At 47.1% G+C, this 26,457-nt stretch overlaps 1 protein-coding gene across 5 annotated transcripts in view; it reads right to left on the bottom strand.

Moving 5' to 3' along the window:
• Nucleotides 1-26,457, bottom strand: part of fermt1 (FERM domain containing kindlin 1) — a 151,267-nt gene that overhangs the window by 89,638 nt on the left and 35,172 nt on the right. For all 5 annotated transcript variants that reach the window (XR_015077549.1, XM_085981715.1, XM_085981716.1 and 2 more), the window contains one exon: nt 8,730-8,963. Coding sequence is in view for 4 of the 5 variants with exons in the window: in XM_085981715.1 (XP_085837841.1) it covers nt 8,730-8,963 (234 nt within the window). In the remaining variant the exon portion in view is untranslated. The remainder of the gene's footprint in view (nt 1-8,729; nt 8,964-26,457) is intronic.

Raw genomic sequence — 26,457 nt, 5'->3', positions numbered from 1 at the left:
CAGAGGACAAAGTTGCAGATAGCTATATCCACATTAAGTGGAGGCTATGTATTGGACAGAATGTACACAAGTTAAAGTTTCATCAAATAGAACCTGCCTCAGACTCTTCAGGGGGAATTTTAACCCCCAAAAACAGGTGAGTTGGGGTCAGATGGGAGGTTGAAGTATTAAAAATATGAATCCCAACCTTAACCCTCCTCCAACCTGCCCACTTCCAGGTTTAACGGAGGCGAGTCAGGGGCGGGTTGGCACTTTAAATATTATAATGAGGCTGGATGCCTCTGATTTAACCTGGGGATTTCTGGCCTCTAGAATCCCGGTAGCTGCAGTGAGGCGAGGACAGTCTCGGGGAGCAATCCTTGTGTGCCGGGAGGAGGAGTGCTTCCTCCCAGCCCCCCAAGCTCCCTCACCATCCCCCCCCTCCCCACCATGGTCGGGGATCAGATCAACCTCTGGGAGTCAAGGATCGGACCCCCCCACCCCCGGGTTCGGGGATCGGGGGGGGTCCGATCGGGTCAGACCATCCCCCCCTCTTGTCTGGACCGGGGGTTCAGCTGGCATGTGTTTAATCTCAATCTCAGCATCTTCGTCTGCCAATGGTTGCACACAGGCATTCCCCTTGCACCTGTTTTATTACAATGAGTCTTTGTATGGTGAAGGTGTGAATCACAGGTCACTATGATCTTTGAGATTTTGATATACTGGAACATCACCCGAGTTGTTGTAGGTGCAGGGTTCTCAAAATTCCCGCACTCCCCAAATTATGGATCACGGGACCCTCTTTGGACAAGTTATTAAAAACAGGGTACCCAAAATGGCTTCTGTAACCTCGTGACCAAAACCGACAGGATTTTAAAGCAAGGCTCTGCAGACAGGCAGGCCCGGAGACGAAACTTAAAATGCAGGAATCTGTGAAAAGACTCTGAAGCCAGACAGCTAAAGTAAACACAGAATATGCATTAATTCGACTTGAAACAGATCAAGCTAGAATGGACCCAAAATCAAGGCCATTAGGTTTCTGCATATTTAATCGACAACAGCTCACAGTAGCCATCAAGTCAGGATAGGGACAATTAAGTTTCATCCATGACAAACAACCAAGACATCGGGGCCATTAGACCCGGAGACAACCACTCCACAAGTCGTTAAAATAAATGGCTGTAATCATTCTAAACGAGCCCGCCAAAAGTTAGACAAAGGACTGACCTGATTTGGCGTGCAGATAAGGAGTTGAAGAACAGGTATAATTGCAGGCCCATCAGTGGCAATCGCTCTCTTGACTCTTGCTCTGGCCTCTTATCGTTTGGCTTTTGGCCTGCTGCCGCTCGTTCTCGTGCCCTGGCCTTGTGGCGGGCTCTCTTCTCGCTCCCCGTGCCGTTCAACAACCAAGGACGCCCATTACACCAGGGCCAAACGCGGGAGGAGAACGAGACCAGAGTTCAAAACCACACAGGACATACAGGCCACAAACGGGCAGACGAGACGAGACGAGATGAAGAAGGTGGTAAACCGGTAAAGGCAGAGAAACGACACATTTGGGGACAAACACCCAGTTATAAGCTGGTGTTTGATGAATAAGTTGGTGTTACATGCACGGACAGTAAAACCCCGTTTTAAGAATATGCTGGCATTCGAAGAATGGGTAGCAAAATCGAGACAAATGGCCTAGTTATAAGCTGGCGTTTTGTCACATGGACAGTAATAGCCCGGTTAAAGAATAAACTGGCGTTCGAAGCATGGCTAGCAAAATCATTTAAACGGTAAAGACCGCCAACCGGCCCCCAACCGCAGCAATACCGTCGGCGACTAAACCGCCCGAGGGAGAAGAAGAAAACCCATCGCGACTCGACGACGACATTAGCTGAGGAAAAGGAGGGTGCTTCGCATAAACAACTTCAGCGCCGCGCCCTGAGACCACGTGGTGACGGGATACCCCAAAGGACAGCAAGAGCGGACCTCAAAACCAACCCAATTAAAACAACAGGTTTTGGATTGGTGAGCATGAATTCCTGGCCCCTCATAGCTTAATCTAGTTAGGTATAGGGGGTGGGATAAGGAAAAGGGGATTGTTAATGTAGTTGTTTTCCATCGATGTGCTGTGTGTTCCCCATTCCCATATAAGTGTAATTGTTTATGCCTGTATTTCATACCAGTAATTTTCATAAGATTATTTTATTCTGCTTTTAATAAAATTTTGGTTTTCTTACACTAAACCACTTGTCTACTCGATTTTCTGTATCGCCGCCTGTACCCAAGTCCGGTGTCTAGAACCCAGGGGTGTGGGAGCAATTCGAACCAGTCAAAGGACAGTCAGAGGCGAAGCTGACTGGGCGCACGCCACCCCCTACACTGTCCAAGTTTGTTTTAACATTCCAGTGGTATATTTGACCATGATCCCAATGACCATGGGGTTTACCTCATTATATTGCTATTCAGCTATTGTTTGTGATCGTCTCTAGGGAGTCATGAGTCAGGGCTGAAGAGGAAACCTTTTGTCCCAGTGGAGCTATCGGTCAAGTCTTTAGTTCCTTCGAATAATGGTAGCCACAAAAATCAATGCATCATGATGGCTACCAGGGTAGCAAGCATTCATGTCCATAATTTGTGCCTATGGTCACAGACCCTTTTCTTCATCACCATCATTCATACTACTACTACAACTTGCATTTATATACCATCTTTAATGTAGAAAAACATCCTAAGGTGCTTCACAGAGGCATAATCAAAAAAATGGACACTGAGCCAAAAAAGGAGATGGGGTGACCTAAAGTTTGGTCAAAGAAGCGGATTTTAAGAGGGGTCTTGAAGGGAGAGAGGAAGGTGAAGAGGCAGACGGGTTTAGGGAGTGAGTACCAGAGCAGCTGAAGGTACAACCATCAATGATGGGCCGAAGGAAGCACGAGGCTAGAGTCAGAGGAACAGAGAGTTTGGGGAAGGGTTTTGTAGGGCTGGAGGAGGGAGGGGCGTGGCCAGGAAGGCTGAGGAATTCGGGCCCGTACATTCACACGCATGCAATCAATAATCCCCTACACATGGGGAAACCTGCTACATGCAATATTTTCTCATGCTGCTGGTTGTTTTACATCGGGACTGTGAGAAGGTACTCAGCTCTGGAAAACATGGCATGTCACATGCTTTATGCATCAGTGCACTGTTGCTTGTGAAATTTGGCATACATACCAGATGTTGCTAGAAAGCATCCAGCAGTATTGGTTTCCAAGACCACAGTCACCTTCACAGCCAGTGACAGAGTCTGTCCTAGAACTTATCTGAAGACCTAACTTGAGGAGACAACATATTTCTGTGACTGCCTCCCTAGTGAAGTGTATGGGTGAAGGCAGATCTCCTCAGACATGTCTAGACAGGTGCATCTGTAGTTATGGGTGGCTGGGTAAAGGTGGGTGCATCAAGATTGCCTCAAGTGTAAATGCTTCCTCAGATCCTTCTGCTAGTGGCTATCAAGATGACCATGGCCTTGAATACATATGCTACTAGATTCTTTCTACAACAGCTTTGTATCTGTTTTCACAGTAGAGGAAGAGGACAATATACCAGTGGTATAAGGGAATCTAAAATGAAGTCAACAGGAGGAACTTAGTGCATTTAATAAAGTAAAAAAAGCTAACAAAGAAAATAATGAGACTTAAGATATTCAAATCTTCAGGACCTGATGGTTCCCATCCCAGGATATTACAAGGAATAGGTGAGGAAATTAGATGCATTAGTCCCAATTTTCCAAAGTTCTCTAAATGGAAAATTGCAAATGTCACTGCATTATTTAAAGAGGTGGAGGAAGAAGAAAACTACAGACCTGTCAATTGTGGAGAAGTTACTGGAATCTATCATCAGGGACAGAGTGGCTGAGTACTCGGACAAGTCTGAACTGATCAAAGACAGTCAGACTAATCCATTTGAATTTGGTTGAGTAGGTCATTCACATGGTTGATAGGGAGTGTCCATGAATTTTGTCTATGTGGACATCCAGAAGGCATTTGTTATGTTTCTGCACAAGAGATTATTAGCAAAAATAAAAGACCACAGAACTGGAGATAACCGTTGATTGGTGGGGTGTGACAAGTGATATGCCCCAGGGATCTGTACTGGGGGCTCAGCTTTTCACCGTATATATTAATGACTTGGATATTGAAAAGAGAGTTGTACATCCAAGTTTGCAGATGCTACAATGTTAGGAAGCACGATAAGTTATGTAGATGGGAGCGGGAAGTTGCAAAGGACAAAGACAGATTAAGTGAGTGGGCAAATCTCTGGCAGATGGAGTTCAATGTAGGTAAGTATGAAGTCATCTACATTTCCTCAGAACATTTTCTAAATGGTGCGCGCCTAGGAACAGTGGAGGAGAAAAAGGTGTCCATGTACAAAAATCACTAAAAGCAAATGCACAGCTACAAAAAGAAATCAAAAGGACTATTGCAGTGTTGGCCTTTATATCAAGGGGGCTGGAATAAAAAAGGGGAGGAAGTTATGGGCTGGATATTAGCTCGGAGGTGGGCTGTTTTGAGGTCGGCTGGGCAGAGAGCAGGTAGGAGGGGGGGGGCGGTCGGGGAGGAAGGTCCGATTGCGGGGTGGGAAGGCAGATGGGAAACTGGGAGTCCAATGTTGGGGGGGGGGGGGGGGGGGGGAAAAGCAGTTGGTGCTGGCAGAGGGGATTCTGAACGCGGTGTAGTGGGGGGGGGGGTGGAGGAAGAAGCAGGTGGTGATCACGGGGGGGGGGGGGTCCAAATGCGTCGGGGTGGGGGCGGGTGGTCGGGTAGGAAGGTCAGATTCTGGGGTGAGGCAGATGGCGGTCATAGGGGGTCCGATCGCTGGGGGCGTGGGGCAGATGGTGTTCGGGGGGTCCGAATGCGCGGGGGGGGGGGGGGGTGGAGGCAGTTGGTGACCAGGGAGCCCAATCGTTAGGGGGGGGGGGGGGGGGGTGGAAAAGCAGGTGGTGATCACAGGGGGGGAGGGGGGGCGGCCGTGGGGTGGGGTGAGCAGGTGGTGATCACAGGTGGGGGTTCCGAACGCTTGGCGGGGAGGGGGGTCGGGGAGGAAGGTCCGATTGTGGGGTGGGGCGGATGGTGGTCAGAGGGTTCCGATCACCGGGGGTGTGGTGCAGATGGTGGTCGGGGGCCGTGCTATCGCGTGGGTTAGGGGCAGATGGCAGTCAGGGGGTCCGATTGTGGGGGGTGGGGGGGGGGGGCGGTGGGGGGGTACAGATGGTGATCACAGCGGGGGTTACAAATGCTGGCGGGGGCTTTGAAGCAGGAGTTCACTGCAGGGGGAAGGGGGGGAGAGAAAGGGAGAGCAGGTGGAGAGCATAGGGGGGGGGTGGCAGCGATTGTGTGTGTGGGGGAGGGGATGGGGAGTATGTGGTGATTGTGGTGTATGTAACCTGTTCCACCTTAAGAGAACTTAAGCCTGTTCCACCTTAAGAGATGTACTACTTTCTCTGGCTGCTGTATACGTAATACCGGGGGTGACCACACCGGTATATAAGCACTGTGTAGTAATATTGTATTCAGTATAGTCCCTACCTCCAACCAGTAAAGACCTGTTGAATTTACTCTTGTAGTCTGTGTAGTAATTATCACTATAACACACAGACTTAACAGTGATCACAGTGGGGGTTCTGAACGCGGGGGGGGGGGGGGGGGGGGGGGGGGGGGGCGGCGGCCGCGGGTGGGTGTGGGGGCAGAGTGAGCAGGTGGTGATCGCAGGTGGGGGTTCCAAACCCGGGGGGCCGGCGGCGGGGGATGTACGTGGTGATCACAGGGGGGTTCCGAACGCAGGGGGAGCAGGCAGTGATCGGAGGGGGGGTTCCGAACGCACAGGGGGGCGGGGAGAGAGGTATACAGGGTAGCTTGTTAGTCCTGGCGGAAACAGTCCTGCTTCTCCTGACCCACAAGCAGTGCTGTAAAGGCACTTACCTCATGAATTCAGCCCTTCTCACCTCCTTTCACCTGCCGGGTTTCCCGAGACCTAGGAAACCCGGCTGACTGTGGTTAAAAATAGACTCACTGTTAAAATAGAGGCACACAGCCACCTTTAAATATTTAATGACCAACTCGCCTCCTGCGAGCCTATTGGCTGTCCGCCCCTCATCCCGCCTCCGCTAAAACTGGAAGTGGGTGGGTTGTGAAAATCTGCAACTCTATGCCAAAAGGCTGTGACTGCTTAGTCAATTGAAAATTTTCAAGATTGAGATGATAAATTTTTCTTAGGTAAGGCTAACAAGGGATATGGAACAAAGGCATGTAAATGGAGTTGAGGTACAGATCAGCCATGATGCGATTGAATGGTGGAACAGGCTTGAGGGGCTGAATGACCTAGTCCTGTTCCTATGTTGTTCCTCCTTTTTCATCCTCCAAAACAAGTAGAGAGGTATAACAACAACAATAACTTGCATTTATATAGTGCCTTTAACATATTAAAATATCACAACATGCTTCACAGGAGCGTTATAAAATAAAATTAGACACCGAGCCACACAAAGAGATATTAGGGCAGACGACCAAAAGCTTGGTCAAAGAGGTAAGTTTTAAAGGAGCATCTTAAAGGAGGAAAGAGGGGTAGAGAGGCAGAAAGATTTAGTGAGGGAATTCCAGAGCTTAGGGCTTTGGCAGCTGAAGGCACGGCCACCAATGGGGAAGCGATTAAAATCAGGGATGCTCAAGAGGTCAGAATTAGAGGAGTGCAGATATCTCGGGGAGGGGTTGTGGAGCTGGAGGAGATTACAGAGATAGGAAGGGGGCGAGCCCATGGAGGGATCTGAAAACAAGGATGAGAATTTTAAAAATCGAGGCGTTGCTTAACCGGGAGCCAATGTAGGTCAGCGAGCACAGGGGTGATGGGTGAACGGGACTTGGTGTGAATTAGGACACGGGCAGCAGAGTTTTGGATGACCTCAAGTTTATGTAGGGTAGAACGTGGGAGGCCGGCCAGGAGTGCATTGGAATAGTCAATTCTATAACCAGCAGGACACCCATCTTAAAAATTGTGGTTGTGCAACTTCAATTGCAACTGGTAACAAGGAAAATCTAAACTGCAGAAACTAGACTGCAATGAAAACCTAAGGCAAATGCAATGAAAATACCGAAAAAAAATGTATAAGTATTACCACGGGACAAAGTGCAAACTCCAAAATGGCTGACAGCACCTTCAAATGCAGTACCCATTTTAAATGGCCACTCAATTTCCTCAGTGCATTCGTAGAATTGAACATGGGAAATGGCACCACTCGAATATTACCAGAATTTTTGAAGCACTAATCAGGGTATCATAATTAAGGTACGATTGTTTTTTCTGCTGAAAGTATGACCTGGCTGCAGAAGGCAATCCTTTTTGGAACATAAAGCACAAGCCATTGGGAAAAAAGGACATGCTGTATTTATTAAGCTTTTGCAGAGCCGTAAAACCATTTTTCTACAAGCTTTGAAGACAATTTCTGTAGAAAAAATCACTTGTGGAGAATTTGCACTTACAGGCTGCTCACAAATGTGTGTTTTTTGGAACTGGTATTCTGCTGACTATGGAGCGTAAAGCATTCAAATGGAGTGGAAGACTTTTGAAAACTGACAGAACTGGAGATTGCTATCCACAGATTATTCATTAAATTGAAACATTTTGGAAAATCATCAATCTCCTATTGATACGTAAACAAACTGCTATTTTTTACATTTATTATTGGCCGGCTGTATCTATGTCTTTTACACAATATGTAGAATAAAATTTATTGCTGCCAACATAATTTCAAAACCAAGGAGTTCAAATTCCACTATGCGCTGCACCTAGCACAATGGTTCACAAATTTGTGTATAATTGTCGTGCGCATTTATAAATTTTACATAAACAGTTTGATAAAAATAGCACTTAGCAAAATTTCAACTGGTTTACAAAGGGCCTACACTATGTCCATTTTTACTTACTAAAAAACTAATGGCCCAAAAATTGCTGGAAATAAAATGGCAAGTTCACAGTGCCCGGCATTATTAGTGCATAAAACAAACAGAAATTTGTGCGGAAGAAGGGGTGCGCCGTGATTTTCTGGATGATTTGTGCCGCTCCGACCTTACCCTCGCAAAAACAGAAGCTCATCATTAACCTCCCCATGACTGCCAAGAAATTGCTGGATCTGCACCATAAATACAAATGAATCTCTCTGCAGATATTTAGGGCTGGCATCTCATGGTGACCCTGTAATTAACGTGATTTGTGGTCCCGACATGTCACTCAACCTTGGAAGCCCAGAAAGGGAACAATTAAAATTGTGGAGTCTCACTTCTGCGGGTAGTAAATTGTTCCTAGAGGTTTTTTTAAGATTAAAAATTTTTTTTTTTTTTTTTTTTTTTTTAAACTTTGCCTTTGTCTTTTTTTTCTCTCTTTCTTAATCTGATCTTTCTTTTCCCTCTCTATTTCTCTTCCTGTATCTAACTCGACTCTAATTCACCCTATTTCCGTCTCCATCATTCGTTCTGTTTCTTTGTCTATCCTTAAATCTCATTGGTTAAGGAGATAAGACCATTGGACCCGATGTTGAGGAGGTCCCAGACGGGGCGTTGACCTAGTCACGCCGTTATCAGCTCGCACTTCCAGTCTTTTGCAGTGCAGAAATATTACAATCTGAAGGGCGAGGTTAAAAAAAACCAATTTAAGGTGCTCCAGGAATTTCTAGTCCAATACTTTTTGTATATCTATGGAATTTAGGATAAAAAATAAAATACTCTACTTACTCAGAGTCTTGCAGATATTGACAACTGCCCTGAAGACCACAGAAGAAAAGCTAACTTTTAATCTTACTGTCTTCATATTAGGCAGCTGCAATTTTAATGACTTATGTTGTGGCGTGTAAAACAATTTAGCGTCAGCTTGGATTCCATATTTGTCCAGAGTCCAATGAGTTTTCAGAAGCCAGCACTTTTTCTGCTCCCACCAAAGAGCATGGTCTGACCAGTCTTGGGGTACGGCTATAAGAAAAAAAGAAATATTTACTTAATGTATGTATAAATGTCAAAATCAATCCTCTGAATTTAAACAAACAGTTCTCTTTGAAGTTCAATATTTCATGTGTCAAAATCTCTATTTTCAGGTAGGATTTCTGTAGTGTATGTGCCTTTAAGTCAGAACTACTTTTTACAGCTCCTGTATACTGTAGTACCGGCAGTGACCACACCGGTATATAAGCTTTGCGCATGCCTCTGTACCCCAGTCTAGAGTTACCCTCCTCCAGTAAAGACCTGTTATTTGTTAATGTACCGTATCCATGTGATTATTTATCCACTGAACCACGGATCTAACAGTGGCGACGAGTGTCGATTCGAATCTACCTTCAACATAAAAAAAAAAATTGACGAGGTCAGGAACACGGGCGTCGACCATGAGCAACCGCCCAGCAGTCAGGCAGAGATCCAACTTCGCTGGGGAGGCTGTGGAGAGCCGGGCTTGGTTCCCCAGCCACAACGAGCAGTAAGAGACCAACGACAGGTCCAGAGCAGACCCTTCCCGAGCAACGGCGGCTGGAGCCGACCGATGGCAGAGAGAGAGCCGAGCAGCGTCGACGGGGTAAGAAAGAGGGTGAAGAGCGCAGGGCGCAGCCGGGGCTTGAACACCGAGCGGCGTCGAGGAAAAATACTGCAAACCGGAGAGAGGGTAAGAAACAGCCGGGTTCGAGACTGAGCGGCGTCGACAAATATCAAGAGAAGAACGCGCAGAGCACAGCCAGGGATCACGGGCTGATCAGGGTCCGTGGGGCGAAGCAAGGGGAGAGGCCATTGAGCCGCGGAGAAGCAGGGAGAGCGCGGGAGACGCCATTGAGCCGCGGAGAAGCAGGGAGAGCGCGGGAGGCGCCATTGAGCCGCGGAGAAGGAAGAGCGCGGGAGACGCCATTTTGCGAAGCTGCAGCGGAGAAGGGCGCGCGCGGGAAGGAAGGAAAGCGCGGGAGACGCCATTTTGTGCCAGCGGAGAAGAAGGGGAAGCGCGGGAGGCGCCATTGGTGATAGTTAAACGCACAACCAAGGATGCCGAAGAGTGGCAGTATCTCTACGTTCGACAATGAAGTCGAAGATTGGGCGACATATGTGGATAATAATATGCTAATAAAGCACTGGTTCTGTTAAATTCCATGGGTGCAAAAACTTATGGGTTACTGCGAAATCTAATAACCCCAGAGAAGCCGGTAAACAAGAATTTTGAAAGCATAGTAGAAATCCTACAGGACCACTTAAACCCCACACCGCTGCTGATAGCAGAATGATTCAAGTTCCATAAAAGGAACCAACACAAAGACGAAAGCAATGCTGAGTGCCTAACGGAACTGCGCAAGCTATCGAAATACTGCCAGTTTGGAGCGGGACTAGCAGACACGTTAAGGGACAAGTTTGTGTGTGGGCTACAAAGTGAAGGAACCCAGAAACGGCTTCTATCAGAAAAGGACCTTACGCTGGACAAAGCTTTCAGTATGGCAGTATCACACGAAGCAGCCGAAAGGGGCGCTGCAGAGATACAACGGAGACCGCAAGAATATGGCACCAACGAAATGACCTATGGAACAGGGAAGTGCTAGCGCTGCGGCAGAACAACACATGACCAGAAAGATTGTTGGTTCAAGGATCAAGTGTGCAGACAGTGTGGGAAAGCAGGACACATAGCAAGAGTCTGCAGGTCTGGGAAGAAAACCAACAGTAAGAAATCTCCACAGGAGAAGTACAAAAAGGTACACCAGGTGATGGACAGTGGTTCAGACGAACAGAAAAGTGACACAGGCTCCGGAAGCAAGGAGCTGGGTTGTCTGAAACTACATAATGTAACCGAAATGGAGGATCACCAGACTATCTGGGTTACACTCAAGATAGACGGAGTCCAAGTGGAAATGGAATTGGACACACGGTCAGCTCTAACAGTCATAAATCAAAGAGACTACAAGCGGCTATTTTCACACATACCCTTGAAAGCTACAGAGATTGTCTTGAAGACGTATACGGGGCAAAAAGTCTACCCCAAAGGAAAAATAAGGGTGAAAGTGACATATAAAGGCCAGGAAATACCTAAAATGGATATATGTGTATTGCCAAATGGAGGACCACCACTGCTAGGACGTGAATGGATCCGGAAGATACAATTAGATTGGCATTCCATACAGGCACTGAAGGTTGAGGCCAAAAAGGATGACGACGTCACACCTGGACGACTGTCAAAAATGCTAACTGACGCAAAAGAAGTGTTCCAGGAGGGACTAGGAACACTAAAAGGAATAACAACAACAATTAAAATAGAGGAAAATGCAAGCCCAAAGTTTCTGAAGGCCAGACCAGTGCCTTATGCGATCAGACCAGCAGTTGAAGCAGAGCTGGAAGGGTTGGAACGTTCAGGAGTACTGTCCAAAGTGGACTGGAGCGAGTGGGCTACACCCATCGTTCCTGTAATGAAGAGGTCGTTGAGTGATACGCCTGGGGAACCAAAGAAGGTCCGCATCTGTGGGGATTTTAAGGTGACAGTGAACCCAGTCCTTCACACGGTGCAATATCCGCTTCCACGAATTGAGGATATTTTCGCCTCGCTATCTGGTGGTAAACGCTTCACCAAAATTGATCTAGCCCAGGCGTACTTGCAAATGGAGGTAGAAGAAGCTTCGAAACATTACCTTACGATCAACACTCATAAAGGTCTCTATCAATACAACCGGCTGGTGTTTGGAGTAGCCTCGGCTCCGGCTATCTGGCAAAGGGCGATGGATCAGGTCCTGCAAGGGATTCCAGGGACCCAGTGTTGTTTGGACGACATCTTGGTCACGGGCGAAAATGACGGTGATCACCTCGCTAACTTGGAGAAGGTGCTCGCCAGATTAAAGGAGTATGGGCTACGAGCTAATCGCCACAAGTGCGAGTTTTTCCAGAAACAGATCTCGTATTGCGGCCATGTCATCGATGAAGAGGGGTTACATAAGTCCCCTGACAAGATTGAGGCAGTAGTCAAGGCTCTAGCACCGGAAAATGTGTCACAACTGAGGTTGTTCCTCGGGCTGGTAAACTATTACCACAAGTTCTTACCAAATTTGTCTATGGTATTACACCCGCTGAACACCCTACTACAAACAGGGGTACCATGGAAGTGGGATGACGAACGTAGACGAGCTTTCCAGAAGTGTAAAGAATTGATCACATCAGAAGAGGTGTTGGCCCATTTCAACCCAGCACTACCAATTCGTTTGGCATGTGATGCATCACCCTACGGCATTGGAGCGGTGCTGTCGCACAAATTCCCAGACAGGTTGGAGAGGCTAGTAGCCTTTGCGTCTCGGTCACTAACCTCAGCCGAGCGCAACTACGCCCAGATTGACAGGGAGGCCCTCAGCCTAGTATGGGGAGTAAAAAAATTCAACCACTATCTGCATGGGCAGAAGTTCACCTTGCTGACTGACCACCAACCACTTGTCTCCATCTTTAATCCTAAGAAGGGCGTGCCAGTAATGACTGCACAGCGGTTACAAAGATGGTCCCTGTTTCTAGGGGCGAATCAATATGAAATAGAATATAAAGGCACGAAACAGCATGGGAACGCTGATGGGCTATCGTGCCTGCCACTGCCTACTGTGGAGGAAGCACCAGCAGTGGACCCTATCGAGATATTTTATTCGTCGATAATTGAACGATTGCCAGTAACAAACGCGGATATAGAGAAGGAGACCCGCAATGATCCGATGCTGTCACGGGTATATGAATTGACGGTGAGGGGATGGCCAACACATGGCGACTCACTGTTGCCAGCATTCTCATCCAGAAGAGAACAGCTGTCAGTATGCCAGGGGACAGTGATGTGTGGATCCAGAGTGGTGATTCCACCCAAGTTAAGGGAGGGAGTGCTAAATGAGCTACATGAAGGTCATCTGGGGGGAGTGAAAATGAAAAGCCTTGCTACGGCTTATGTGTGGTGGCCGGGAATCGATCAACAAATCGAAGACCTAACTAAGAGCTGCTTAGGATGCCAGAAGGTCCAAAATGCACCACCAAATGCCCCTCTACACCCATGGGAGTGGCCCTCCTCTCCGTGGCAACGGGTGCACATTGATTTCACTGGTCCATTCATGGACTCAATGTTCTTAATAGCAGTGGATGCTCATTCAAAGTGGCCTGAGGTGATAAAGATGTCTTCAACCACGACAGAGAAAACAATTACAGTCCTACGGACCATATTTGCCAGAAACGGTTTGCCAGAGCAGATCTGCTCTGATAATAGACCACAGTTTATGTCCGACAAGTTCCAAAAATTCATGAAAAGGAATAGGGTAAGGCATTACACATCTGCCCCGTATCATCCAGCCACCAATGGATTGGCTGAGAGGTTCGTGCAAACCTTTAAGAAGGCAATAAAGGCCATGTGTGATGAGGAAATTCCACTACAGCATAAGATGGACAATTTCTTATTAGCCTACCGAAACGCGACACATGCAGTTACCAACCAGACCCCGGCCATGATGTTCTTTAACCAAAGGTTGCGATCTCGTCTGGACTTGCTCAGACCAAATGTGCGAAGAAATGTTGAGGACAAACAATTCCAGCACATCAACGAGAAGCCGACAAGGAGCTTCAATGTAGGGCAACCAGTCTTGGCCCGTGACTATCGAACAGAGAAGTGGCAACCCGGAACGATATGTACAAGGCAGGGGCCATTAATGTACACAGTGGATGTCGGGGAAAACATTGTGAGACGCCACGTCGATCAGATCTTGGCGTCACAGGAACGCGTCAACCCCATGTCTCGAGTACCTGGGGATGAACCCGACATACCGGTAGCATCTACTTCAGACCCAGTAGCAGTGGAACCCGATGAAAAGGGGTCAGAATCGCCTCTGCACCAAGAACAAGAACCTCTGGAAAGGCGCTATCCCGAAAGGGTCAGGAAGCCGCCCCAAAGACTGAATCTATAAATGGACTTTTGTTATTTAATGCACATGTAAAAATGTAATTGTTATTTGAATATTAAGGGGGTATTATTAATCTAAAAGGGGAGGAATTGTAGTGTATGTGCCTTTAAGTCAGAACTACTTTTTACAGCTCCTGTATACTGTAGTACCGGCAGTGACTACACCGGTATATAAGCTTTGCGCATGCCTCTGTACCCCAGTCTAGAGATTATCCTCCTCCAGTAAAGACCTGTTATTTGTTAATGTACCGTATCCGTGTGATTATTTATCCACTGAACCACGGATCTAACAATTTCCATCCTAGGTTTTAACACACATGGGGGTAGATCTTGACTTTGTGCGATAGTGTAAAATGGGTGATAATGAGTTGGCAGCCCGTTTTACATCTCTCCTGATTTTTATTTCCATTGACTTAATTTCTTGGAATTTGCATTTTTTATGTGGCGCCTTTCAGAACCTCAGGTCTCCCAAAGCGCTTTTTGATAACGATAATACAATTTTAACTCAGGATTGAGCGGGGACGTCGCTGTGGCTTTCCCGCCAGGTTGAAGAGCATAGGGACCTGACGAAAAGATGAAGCGCCCTAAACTTGAGTTTTTTTAACTTCCCTTTGTGGTGCCAGGAGGAGCAGGAGCGTTCCTCTGGGCCCCACATGAAACACTTAGCACCCCCCGCCCTCCTTACCCCAGACTAATCCTTCTCTCCCTCTTGAATACCCATTCCCCATATTTACCTGAGTGCTGGCGGCTGGCCATGAGCCACCAGATTTTCTGGAGGCTGGCAGCTGCTTCCTGTGTGGGGTGGACGGGAAGTGGACTAGGAGCATGTCACCGAGACTCGAGTGAAAATATCCAGGGCCTGATTTCTGCGGCAATGTTTCCAACTCACCTTGCAACCCAACCACCCAATAAAGGTTTAAGGGCCGATTTTCCAGGATTTAGCATCCAAACAGCACCTGAAAAATTGTTCCAATACACAGAAAAAAAGGGCACCACTGCTCTTCCCCGGTTCTGCGCCTGAACAGCCCTGCACCGAATTTCCACAATGATTTTTCTGGTGGCTACACTGGACTCCTCCTGTAGACAGTGCAGCGATGTAGATTACATGCAAATGAATATCAGATGGCTGTGCACACAGATTTCCCATAGACTGCCCTCATAAAAACCCAGTGTTCCTGTCACATAGGTGCTCTCATTACTTCGCCACCAGAATGCCACAAAATCTTGAATTGCACAGCAAACTCTGGGAAAAATTACTTCTTTCTATTTTGGCCACAAACTTTAAAAAAAAAATTAATCAGATAAATATCTATGCCCAATAACCTTTCCTCTCAGTATTCCAAAATCACTACCCACACAATTATGATAATATAACTCAGAATAGCTTAAGCTGGTCTTAGCAATAGCCTGCAGCAGCCCCTTTAATAATAACGCTATCTCTAAGTTCTCAGAAACACTCAGGCTTCTGTGCTGTGGTCCTACGACCAATAGTGCACCTCCACATGCAATCAGTGCGCACTTGTATTATCCCATATGAAGATTGCTCCCAAAGTTCACCAGTCTGGCAGGGTATGCTTCTGGTGCACTCTGCCCAAATTGTCTTGGGATATTGCCCGTCTAAGAAAATCCACCCTTAATTAATCTCTGTTCCAAGTACATACTACAGCTCCAGCTTATGCAACATATATGTGCACAGTCCAAAACAGCATGCAATGTTTGTTCGTAATGCACCGAATATGAAATTTAACCGCCATTGGTAGTCATCACAGTAAGTTGGGTGATACACTGTTTAAAGACACAAATGTATTATTCTACTGCTAAGGTAGAGCTAAGCCATAAGTATTTCAGAGCATTACCAAAGCAAAAAATAACGAATTGGTATTATACTGCTAATCTGTAAGAGTTGCCTAATTAGTTCTCCACATTTAAGTTTGGATTGCAAGAGGTGCTTCAGCTACCCCTCAATATTCTGCATCATTAAAAATGGCTGCATTAGATACCAGTGTCAAAGCTTCACATACCATGGAATCCCACCTGCAGAACTCTCTCATGTAGCACCACTGCCTAGAATTCTATTGTTTGTATACCAATGTACAAATATGCATAATTAAATATTAGTCATTGAACCACGATTACCAGAACACAGTGTAAAATGGAAAACCCCAGAGACTTGCCAATTGGCACTTCAGAACAATTCCCCTCAAACTTTCTTTGCCAAGAACCAGAATTGCAGTTGTGAGACATTTGTCTCATTACAGTTACTTTGAGTTGAACTCTGTTAAACTATCTAACATTCAAAAAAAAAGTAGCTCAAGATATCCTCCTTGGCAGTGGGATCGCTTCGAGGTTGAATTGGCTCCAAAATGACACAACTGGCAGAGAGTTCATCCTCTGCAACACCCACATCCCCTGAATGAATAAGTAATCATATGGGGTCGGAAGCTCAGCTCAGGGTCAATAGGTGCATTGATATTTTTCAGGTGCATTAACAGTTTTTATTTAAAATGACTGCAGCTCAGATTCCTTTACCAAGCTTATTTTGATACAATGCTGCAAGTTCAGGTCAGTTACAGACTAGTTCAATGCTGATTGGGAAGGCTAACAGTATGGTAGGCACCAGCATAAGTACAGAGAAAGTACTATTTGTGGAGCCTCCACTATGTGGGATATCAGAGGATGATGAAAGGTGGTAGGTGGGAGCTCGTGTTGCTTACGCAAGTTTCAGGCCACACTCTCTGCCTGAACTTGACCCTTCATCTCTACCTCCTCTCACTCTTCATGTGGACCTGCTGTCCCATTTCCCTCCATATCTGCCAGCTGCTACATGCTCATTCTTCTGAAAGCCTGAGTCTCAGCCTGAAAGAGTGTATATTCAATCCGGCCACTGAAGACAAGGAAAATCACTTGGCAATACCCGATACAATCCAGTAGGCCAGAATACTGTGGTAATGGTTATTTATTCAATCCCTGGACACTGGTATAGATTACCTAAACATTGGGCAGGTAAAGACATACTACAGTCTATAGGACACTTAAGGACGGCTTACACAAATGGTCAGTGATGCATAAAACCCCAAAATATAACACTGAATATTAACTATAATAAAAACAGAAAACGCTGGAAATACTCAGCAGGTCAGCAGCATCTGTGGAGAGAGAAACAGAATTAATATTTCAGGGCGATGACCTTTCCCCAGAACTGGAAAAGGTTAGAGCTGTAAGAGCATTTAAGCAATTAGAGGCAGGGAAAGTGGGAGGAGGGGAGGAAAGAACAAAAGGGAAGGTCTGTGATAGGGTGGAGGGCAGCAGTGATTAAATGACAAAAGGGATGATGGTGAAAGGCAAAGGGGGGTGGTAATGGGACAAGTAAAGAAACAACGGATGGGTCAAGAGGAGCTGTAAATGGCAACAGCAGAACCATTACTAACACCTGCTGTATAATCTGAAATTGTTGAACTCAATGTTGACTCTGGAAGGTTGTAAGGTATCTGAAATTGTTGAATTCAAACTGAGTATCAACTTATTACTTCTCCCATTTTTGCTTGCATTATGAATTTCTCCAATTAATTGCAACAAAGAAAAGTGGCATCTTATTGTGCTTTGAAATTAGATCATGCACCAGTACATAAATGATTATTGCAAAGTTCGTAAACTCTACCCTTTATAGTAAAATAGATACTCCACTCTGAATTTTAAAGTGAACTGAATTAATAATACAATGCTAACGGATGAAATTAGTCACACAGTGCAGTTAGTATTTGAGAAATAAACTTCTTGGAAGAGCTACTAGCCTAAATTTTCCACGAGAGGTTGGCTGGAGACCCAGCATAGGGAACGGCAGCATAGTGGTTACATTACTGGACTAGTAATCCAGAGGCCTAATAATCCGGGAGATTGAGTTCAAATTCCACCATGGCAGCTGTGGAATTTCAATTCAGTTCATTAAATAAATCTGAAATAAAAAGCTAGTATCAGTAGTGGTGACCATGAAACTATCGGATTGTCATAAAAACCCATCTGTGGGGTTCACTAATGTCCTTTTGGGAAGGAAATCTGCCGACCTTACCTGGTCTGGCTTATATGTGACTCCACACCCACAGCAATGTGGTTAACTCAGTTGTGGAGCCAATCAGTTGTAACAAACCGTTACAAGAAACAATAAGAAGAATAAAACCGGACAGACCACCCAGCATCGACTTGGCACACCCAGCCCAGTTGACCCTGTAAAGTCCTCCTCACTAAAATCTGGGGACTTGTGCCAAAATTGGGAGAGCTGTCCTACAGACTAGTCAAGCAACAGCCTGATAGTCATACTAACAGAATCATACCTTTCAGCCAATGTCCCAGACTCCTCCATCACTATCCTGAGTATGTCCTGTCCCACCGGCAGGACAGACCCACCAGAGGTGGTGGCACAGCGGTATATAGTCAGGAGGGAGTGGCCCTGGGAGTCCTCAACATTGACTCCGGACCCCATGAAGTCTCATGGCTTCAGGTCAAGCATGGGCAAGAAAACCTCCTGCTGATTACCAACTGCTGCCCTCCCTCAGCTGATGAATCAGTACTCCGCCATGTTGAACACCACTTGGAAGAAGCACTGAGAGTATCAAGGGCACAGAATGTACTCTGGGTGGGGGACTTCAATGTCCATCACCAAGAGTGGCTCGGTAGTGTTGTGTCTGTGTGTTGATAGAGACACTGAAGACAGGAGTTGGTTTCATAGGTGTTTACTAAACAAAGTCTGGAGGGGAACTAACTGATACAACACAATATACAGGCTTATATAGCCCGAGTGGCCATTACCGGCATTACAGTACACATGGGGCTCTTAAAGGCACATACACTACAGGTAGCACCACTACTGACTGAGCTGGCAGAGTCCTGAAGGATATAGCTGCCAGTCTGGGCCTGCGAGAGAAGCAACACGAGGGGAAAAACCTACTTGACCGTGTCCTCACCAATCTACCTGCCGCAGATGCATCTGTCCATGACAGTATTGGTAGCAGTGACCACCGCACAGTCATTCTGGAGACGAAGTCCTGTCTTCACACTGAGGACACCCTCCATCGTGTTGTGTGGTACTACCACCGTGTTAAATGGGATAGATTCAGGACAGATCTGGCAGCTCAAAACTGGGCATCCATGAGGCACTAAGGTCGATCAGCAGCAGCAGAATTGTATTCCATCACAATCTGTAACCTCATGGCCCAGCATATCCCTCATTCTACCATTAACATCAAGTCAGCAGACCAACCCTGGTTCAATGAGGAGTGCAGAAGAGCATGCCAGGAGCAGCACCAGGCGTACCTAAAAATGAGGTGCCAATCTGGGGAAGCTGCAACACAGTGCTAGAAACATAGAAGATAGGAGCAGGAGTAGGCCATTTGGCCCCTCGAGCCCGCTCCGCCATTTAATATGATCATGGCTGATCATCCAAATTCAGTACCCTGTCCCTGCTTTCTCCCAATATCCCTTTAGCTTCAAGAAATATATCTAACTCCTTCTTGAATATATTTAATGAATTGGCCTCAACTGCCCTGTGTGGCAGAGAATTCCACAGATTCACCACTCTCTGGGTGAAGAAATTCCTCCTCATCTCAGTCGTAAATGGCTTACCCCTTATCCTTAGACTGTGACCCCTGGTTCTGGACTCCCCCGCCATCGGGAACATCCTTCCTGCATCTAGTCTGTCTAGTCCTGTTAGAATTTTATAAGTTTCAATGAGATCCCCTCTCATTCTTCTAAACTCTAGCGAATATAAGCCTAATCTTCCCAATCTCTCCTCATATGTCATTCGTGCCATCCCAGGTATCAGTCTGGTGAATCTTCGCTGCACTCCCTCCATGGCAAGAACATCCTTCCTCAGATAAGGCGACCAAAACTGCACACAATATTCAAGGTGTGGTCTCACCAAGGCCCTGTACAACTGCAGCAAGACATCCTTGCTTCTGTACTCTAATCCTCTCGCTATGAAGGCTATCATACCATTTGCCTTCTTAACCGCCTGCTGCACCTGCATGCTTACCTTCAGCGACTGGTGCACAAGGACACCCAGGTCTCGTTGCACTTCCCCTTTTCCCAATCTATTGCCATTCAGATAATAATGTCTTCCTGTTTTTGCCACTGATCCATGCATTTGCCACGCATCTGCCCAATCACCCAACCTGTCCAAATCATACTGGAGTTTCTCTACATCCTCCTCACAGCACACACGCCCACCCAGCTTTGTGTCGTCTGCAAACTTGGAGATATTACATCTAGTTCCCTCGTCTAGATCATTTTATATATATATATATATATATAGTGAATAGCTGGGGTCCTAGCACCGATCCCTGCGGTACCCCAGTACTCACAGCCTGCCACTCAGAAAAAGACCCATTTATTCCAACTCTTTGCTTCTTGTCTGCCAACCAGTTCTCTATCCAAGACAGTACCTTTCCCCCAATCCCATGTGCTTTAACTTTGCACGCTAATCTCTTATGCGGGACCTTATCGAAAGCCTTCTGAAAGTCCAAATACACCACATCCACTGGTTCTCCCTTATCTATTCTACCAATTACATCCTCAAAAAATTCCAGTAGATTAGTCAAGCATGATTTACCTTTTGTAAATCCATGTTGACTTTGTCCAATCCTGTCACTGTTTTCCAAGTGTTCTGCTATTACATCTTTTATAATGGACTCCAGCATTTCCCCCACTACCGATGTCAGGCTTACCGGTCTATAATTCCCTGTTTTCCCTCAACCACCTTTTTTAAATTATAGGGTTACATTAGCTATCCTCCAATCCAATGGGAACTGTTCCAGAGTCTATAGAATTTTGGAAGATGACCAGCAATGCATCTACTATTTCTAGGGCCACTTCCTTAAGTACCCTAGGATGTAGATGATCAGGCCCTGGGAATTTATCGGCCTTCAATTCCGTCAATTTCCCTAACACCATTTCCCTATAAATACTGATTTCATTCAATTCCTCCCTCTCTTTAGACCCTATGTTCCCCAACATCTCTGGGAGGTTATTTGTGTCCTCCTTTGTGAAGACAGAACCAAAGTATGTATTGGTCTGCCATTTCTTTGTTCCCCATTATAAATTCCCCTGATTCTGACTGCAAGGGACCCACACTTCACTTCACCAATCTTTTTTCTCTTCACATATCTATTGAAGCTTTCAGTCAGTTTTTATGTTCCCTGCAAGCTTACTCTCATAATCTATTTCCCCCCTCTTAATTAATCCCTTTGTCCTCCTTTGCTGAACCCTAAACTGCTCCCAATCCTCAGGTTTGCTGCTTTTTCTGGCCAAATTATATGTTCTCTCCTTGCATCTTATGCTATCCCTAATTTCCCTTGTTAGCCACGGTTGAGTCACCTTTTTTGTTTTATTTTTATGCCAAACAGGGATGACCAAATTCTGTAGTTCATCCATGCGATCTTTAAATGTTTACCATTGCCTATCCACCATCAACCCTTTAAGTAACATTCCCCAATCCATCCTAGCCAGCTCGTGCCTCATACCATCGTAGTTTCCTTTATTTAAATTCAGGACCCTAGTCTCTGAGTCAACTACTTCACTCTCCATCTTAATGAAGAATTCTATCATATTATGATCGCTCCTCCCCAAGGGGCCTCGCACAAGATTGCTAATTAATCCTTTCTCATTACATAATACCCAGTCTAAGATGGCCTGATCTCTAGTTGGTTCCTCGACATATTGGTCCAGAAAACCATCCCGTATACACTCTACATGCATGCTAAACAACGGAAGCAGTGTAGGAACTGGGGTTCCTAGCCGAAGAATCGAGATCGACTCAGAAAATCAAAAACAATAAAATTTAATGAACAAACGAAGCTGTACAGGAAACTGTAGGATACAATGCAAATAGGTCTGGTCTGCTTGAAAGCCTCTCTGGAAAACTGCTAATGTAGTACCATTATTCAAGAAGGGTAGTAGGGAAAAACCGGGGAACTACAGGCCAGTGAGCCTATCAGTGGTAGGAAAATTATTGGAAAAAATCCTGAGGGACAAAATTTGTCTCCACTTGGAGAGGCAAGGATTAATCAGGGATAGTCAACATGGCTTTGTCAAGGGAAGATCATGTCTGACTAATTTGATTGAATTTTTTGAGGGGGTGACTAGGTGTGTGGATGAGGGTAACGCAGTGGATGTGGTATACATGGATTTCAGTAAGGCCTTCGATAAAGTCTCGCACAGGAGACTGGCCAAGAAGGTAAGAGCCCATGGAATCCAGGGTGCCTTGGCACATTGGATACAAAACTGGCTTAGTGGCAGAAGGCAGAGGGTGATGGTCGAAGGTTGTTTTTGTGACTGGAGGCCTGTGGCCAGTGGGGTACCACAGGGATCGGTGCTGGGTCCCTTGCTGTTTGTGGTCTACATTAATGACTTGGATATGAATGTAAAGGGTATGATCAGTAAGTTCGCGGATGATACAAAAATTGGTAGGGTGGTAAATAGCGAGGAGGGTAGCCTCAGTCTGCAGGACGATATAGATGGGTTGGTCAGATGGGCGGAACAGTGGCAAATGGAATTTAACCCGGAAAAGTGCGAGGTGATGCACTTTGGGGGACTAAAAAGGCAAAGGAATACACAATGAATGGAAAGACCCTAGGCAAGACGGAGGGTCAGAGGGATCTGGGTGTGCAAGTACACAGATCCCTGAAGGCGGCGGAACAGGTGGATAAGGTGGTAAAAAAGGCATATGGGATACTTGCCTTCATTAGCCGAGGCATTGAATATAAGAGCAAGGAGGTTATGATGGAGCTGTATAAAACACTGGTTAGGCCACAGCTGGAATACTGTGTGCAGTTCTGGTCGCCACACTACAGGAAGGATGTGATCGCGTTAGAGAGGGTGCAGAGGAGGTTCACCAGGATGTTACCAGGGCTGGAGCGCTTCAGCTATGAAGAGAGACTGGGCAGATTGGGTTTGTTTTCCTTGGAGCAGAGGAGGCTGAGGGGGGACATGATTGAGGTGTACAAAATTATGAGGGGCATAGATAGGATGGATGCTGAGGAGCTTTTTCCCTTAGTAGAGGGGTCAATAACTAGGGGGCATAGATTCAAGGTAAAGGGCGGGAGGTTTAGAGGGGATTTGAGAAAGAACTTTTTCACCCAAAGGGTGGTTGGAGTCTGGAACTCACTGCCTGAAAGGGTTGTGGAGGCAGAAACCCTCACAACATTTAAGAAGCATTAGGATGAGCACTTGAAATGCCATAGCATACAAGGCTACGGGCCAAATGCTGGAATATGGGATTAGACAGGGCTTGATGGCCGGCGCGGACACGATGGGCCGAAGGGCCTCTATCCGTGCTGTATTACTCTATGACTCTAAGGTTCCGAGCTCAACTGCTAGCAGGTTCCGAGCTCAACTGCTAGAAGGTTCCGAGCTCTGACGTCATCACGTTCTTCCCGCCGTTGAGAGATCACGTGACGGACGGCATGACGTCATCACGCGGAGTACAGGAAAGAATCCCTAGTACAGTTAACAGATACATTAAAGGTGCAGCCCCCAGCTGTACTACATTGCTGTAAAAGGAATTATATACAATTGTCCTTAATCCTCTGGTGGTTCCGCCACATGCGCCCCCCCAGAATTGCTTTTAACAGAGAAGGTAAGGCGAGAAGGGGGTCTGACGAGTCTGTCCGACCGACTGCGATACCCCGGCAGCTGGAACGGAGCGCTAGAAGACGAACTGGCCGTTGGCTGTGGTTGGGATGACGCCGCAGGCGGAGAAGAGGAGGAGGTCGGCTGTGGTCGACCCGGTGATGCGGGCACTGGCGACTCGGCGGATGACTGTAGCTGTACTGGACCGGCAGTCGACGGTGGACGACCACGACGAGGCGGCTGAGCGGTGACGACTGGTTCGCTCAGATCCAGATGCGCCGGTTTCAACCGGTCGATGGAGATGTGGTCAGGCTTACCGCCGACTGTGAAGGACTTATCACCTGACGAGATGACGCGGAACGGACCTGTGCAAGGCGGTTTGAGCGGGTTTTTGCGAGCATCCTGCCGAATGAACACGTATTCTGCGCTCTTAAGATCCACCGGGACATGGGAGCGCTGCAGGTGATGATGCGACGTAGGCACTGGGATGAAATTCCTAGCCGCTTCCTGGTGGCTGACGAGCTGCTGAACTGGGGACCAGGGTTCCGTGTGAGGAGGAAGAAAATCGCCAGGCACTCTGAGTGGTTGGCCGTAAACCAGCTCTGCTGAAGAATGCAGGTCGTCCTTAGGCGCCGTGTGAAGACCTAGCAGCACCCAAGGGAGCCTGTCCACCCAACTAGGCCCACGGAGACTAGCACGCAATGCGGCTTTAAGGGACCTGTGGAATCTTTCACACAGACCGTTCGCCTGTGGATGGTAGGCAGTGGTACGATGAAGCTTGGTGCCCAAACCTTGAGCTACGGCGTTCCAAAGCTCAGAGGTAAATTGAGGCCCCCGGTCGGAGGAGATGTCAGCCGGTACCCCAAACCAAGCTACCCACGACGAGATGAAGGCTCTGGAGACATCTGCCGCTGTGGTGGCAACCAAATGAATTGCCTCTGGCCACCTGGTGGTGCAGTCTACCACGGTGAGGTGAGTGTACCCACGAGAGGGTCAACCAGGTCCACATGCACAGGGTCGAATCGACGCTCCGGAACCGGAAAAGTGGCAACTGGGGCCTTAACATGGTGCTGTATCTTGGACTTCTGGCAACTCACGCAGGTATTGGTCCAGTCACGGACGTCGAGATGCATGTCCTTCCAGACGAATTTCTTTGCCATGAGTTGTTGTGACGCTCTCATGCCAGGGTGTGTCAACCCGTGGATAGTGTCGAAAATTCTCCTGCGCCATTCAACTGGAACGATTGGACGTGGGACGCCCATCGAGATGTCACACAGGAGTGTGGTCCCTGCGGCCTGGAAACTGACATCAGCCACTTGTAAGCTGGAAGGTGCGGTCCGGTATGCCTGCACTTCAGGGTCTGCCTTCTGTTCTTTTGCCAAACCAACATAGTCGACTCCCAGGTGTACTGCGTGGAGCTGGGCGCGGGAGAGACAATCCGCCACCAGGTTGTTTTTGCCCGAGACATGTTGTATGTCGGTTGTAAATTCAGATATGTACGTAAGATGACATTGTTGCCGTGTCGACCATGGTTCCGCTGTCTTGACCATCGCAAAAGTAAGTGGCTTGTGGTCTACAAAAGCCGTGAATGGGCGTCCTTCCAGTAGGAAGCGAAAATGGCCAGAAACAATGCCAACAACTCCCTATCAAAAGTACTGTACTTGCGTTCGTTCTTCCGCAATTGGTGGCTAAAGAAAGCCAGTGGTTGCCATGTGCCGTCGACCCACTGCTCCTGTACTGCCCCAATGGCATAATCAGATGAGTCGGTGGCAAGGGCAACGGTTGCGCCCGGAAGGGGATGTGCCAACATGGTCGCAGCAGCCAAAGCGTTCTTAGTGTCAAGGAAAGCCTGGTCCATCTGGGGTGTCCAATCGATCGGGTCTTTGCCCGATTTACCTCTGAGGGCCTCGTACAAAGGTTGCATCAACAATGCCGCCTTGGGGACGAACCGATGATAAAAATTGACCATTCCCAGAAATTCCTGGAGGGCCCCGACAGTCTGAGGTAGAGGGAACGAGGTGACTGCTTCCACCTTCGTGGCCAGCGGGACGGCGCCTTCTGAGGTGATTCTGTGTCCCAGGAAATCAATGCTGTGCAACCCAAACTGGCACTTGGCCGGGTTGATAATAAGGCCAAAATAACAACAGAGAATGCTGGAAAAACTCAGCAGGTCAGACAACATCCGTGGAGAGAAATGAGAGTTGACGTTTCGGGTTGGAACCCTTCTTCAAAACTGGAAAGAAAATAAAAAGATCGAAGGCAAAGCTGCGCTCGAACGAAAGAAGAAAAGAAGACAATAAAAGGTATTAGAAGCCAGATGAGATGGTAATGGGCCCGTGGAGACAAAAGGCAGCTGAGATTAGGTGTGAAGTGTACTGGCAGGATAAGGACAGCTGCCAGGTGAGAGAGAGAAACAAAAGGAAGGGGGGGGGGGGGGCGGAGAAGGAGGACCCAAAACAAAGGGGTGGAAAAAATTTAAAGGAAAAAATAGAGGCCGAGGTTATGATCTGAAATTATTGAACTCGATATTGAGTCCGGAAGGCTGCAAAGTGCCTAATCGGAAGATGATTTGCTGTTCCTCGAGTTTACGTTGAGCTTCCGTGGAACAATACAAGAGGCCAAGGACGGTGAGGTCCGAGTGGGAATGGAGCGGTGAATTAAAATGACAGGCGACCGGAAGCTCGGGGTCACCCTTACGGACTGAACGGAGGTGTTCCGCAAAGCGGTCACCCAATAAGGCCATGTTGGCTGAGACGAGAAAAAAGGGTACGCAAGTGCGTAATGTGTTCTTTCGTGCTGTTACTGGCAATAAGGATGTCGTCTAGGTAGACGAAGATGAACGGCAGATCACGCAACACGGAATCCATGAGACGTTGGAAGGCTTGTGCTGCATTCTTCAGCCAAAACGGCATACGAAGGAACTCA

The sequence above is a fragment of the Somniosus microcephalus genome, chromosome 3, assembly GCF_052327205.1.
Source record: "Somniosus microcephalus isolate GS21.2 chromosome 3, FLI_Smic_1.0, whole genome shotgun sequence".
Classification (NCBI taxonomy): domain Eukaryota; kingdom Metazoa; phylum Chordata; class Chondrichthyes; order Squaliformes; family Somniosidae; genus Somniosus; species Somniosus microcephalus.
The sequence above is the reverse complement of the archived record's forward strand: the minus strand, read 5'-3'. Positions and strand labels throughout refer to the sequence as shown.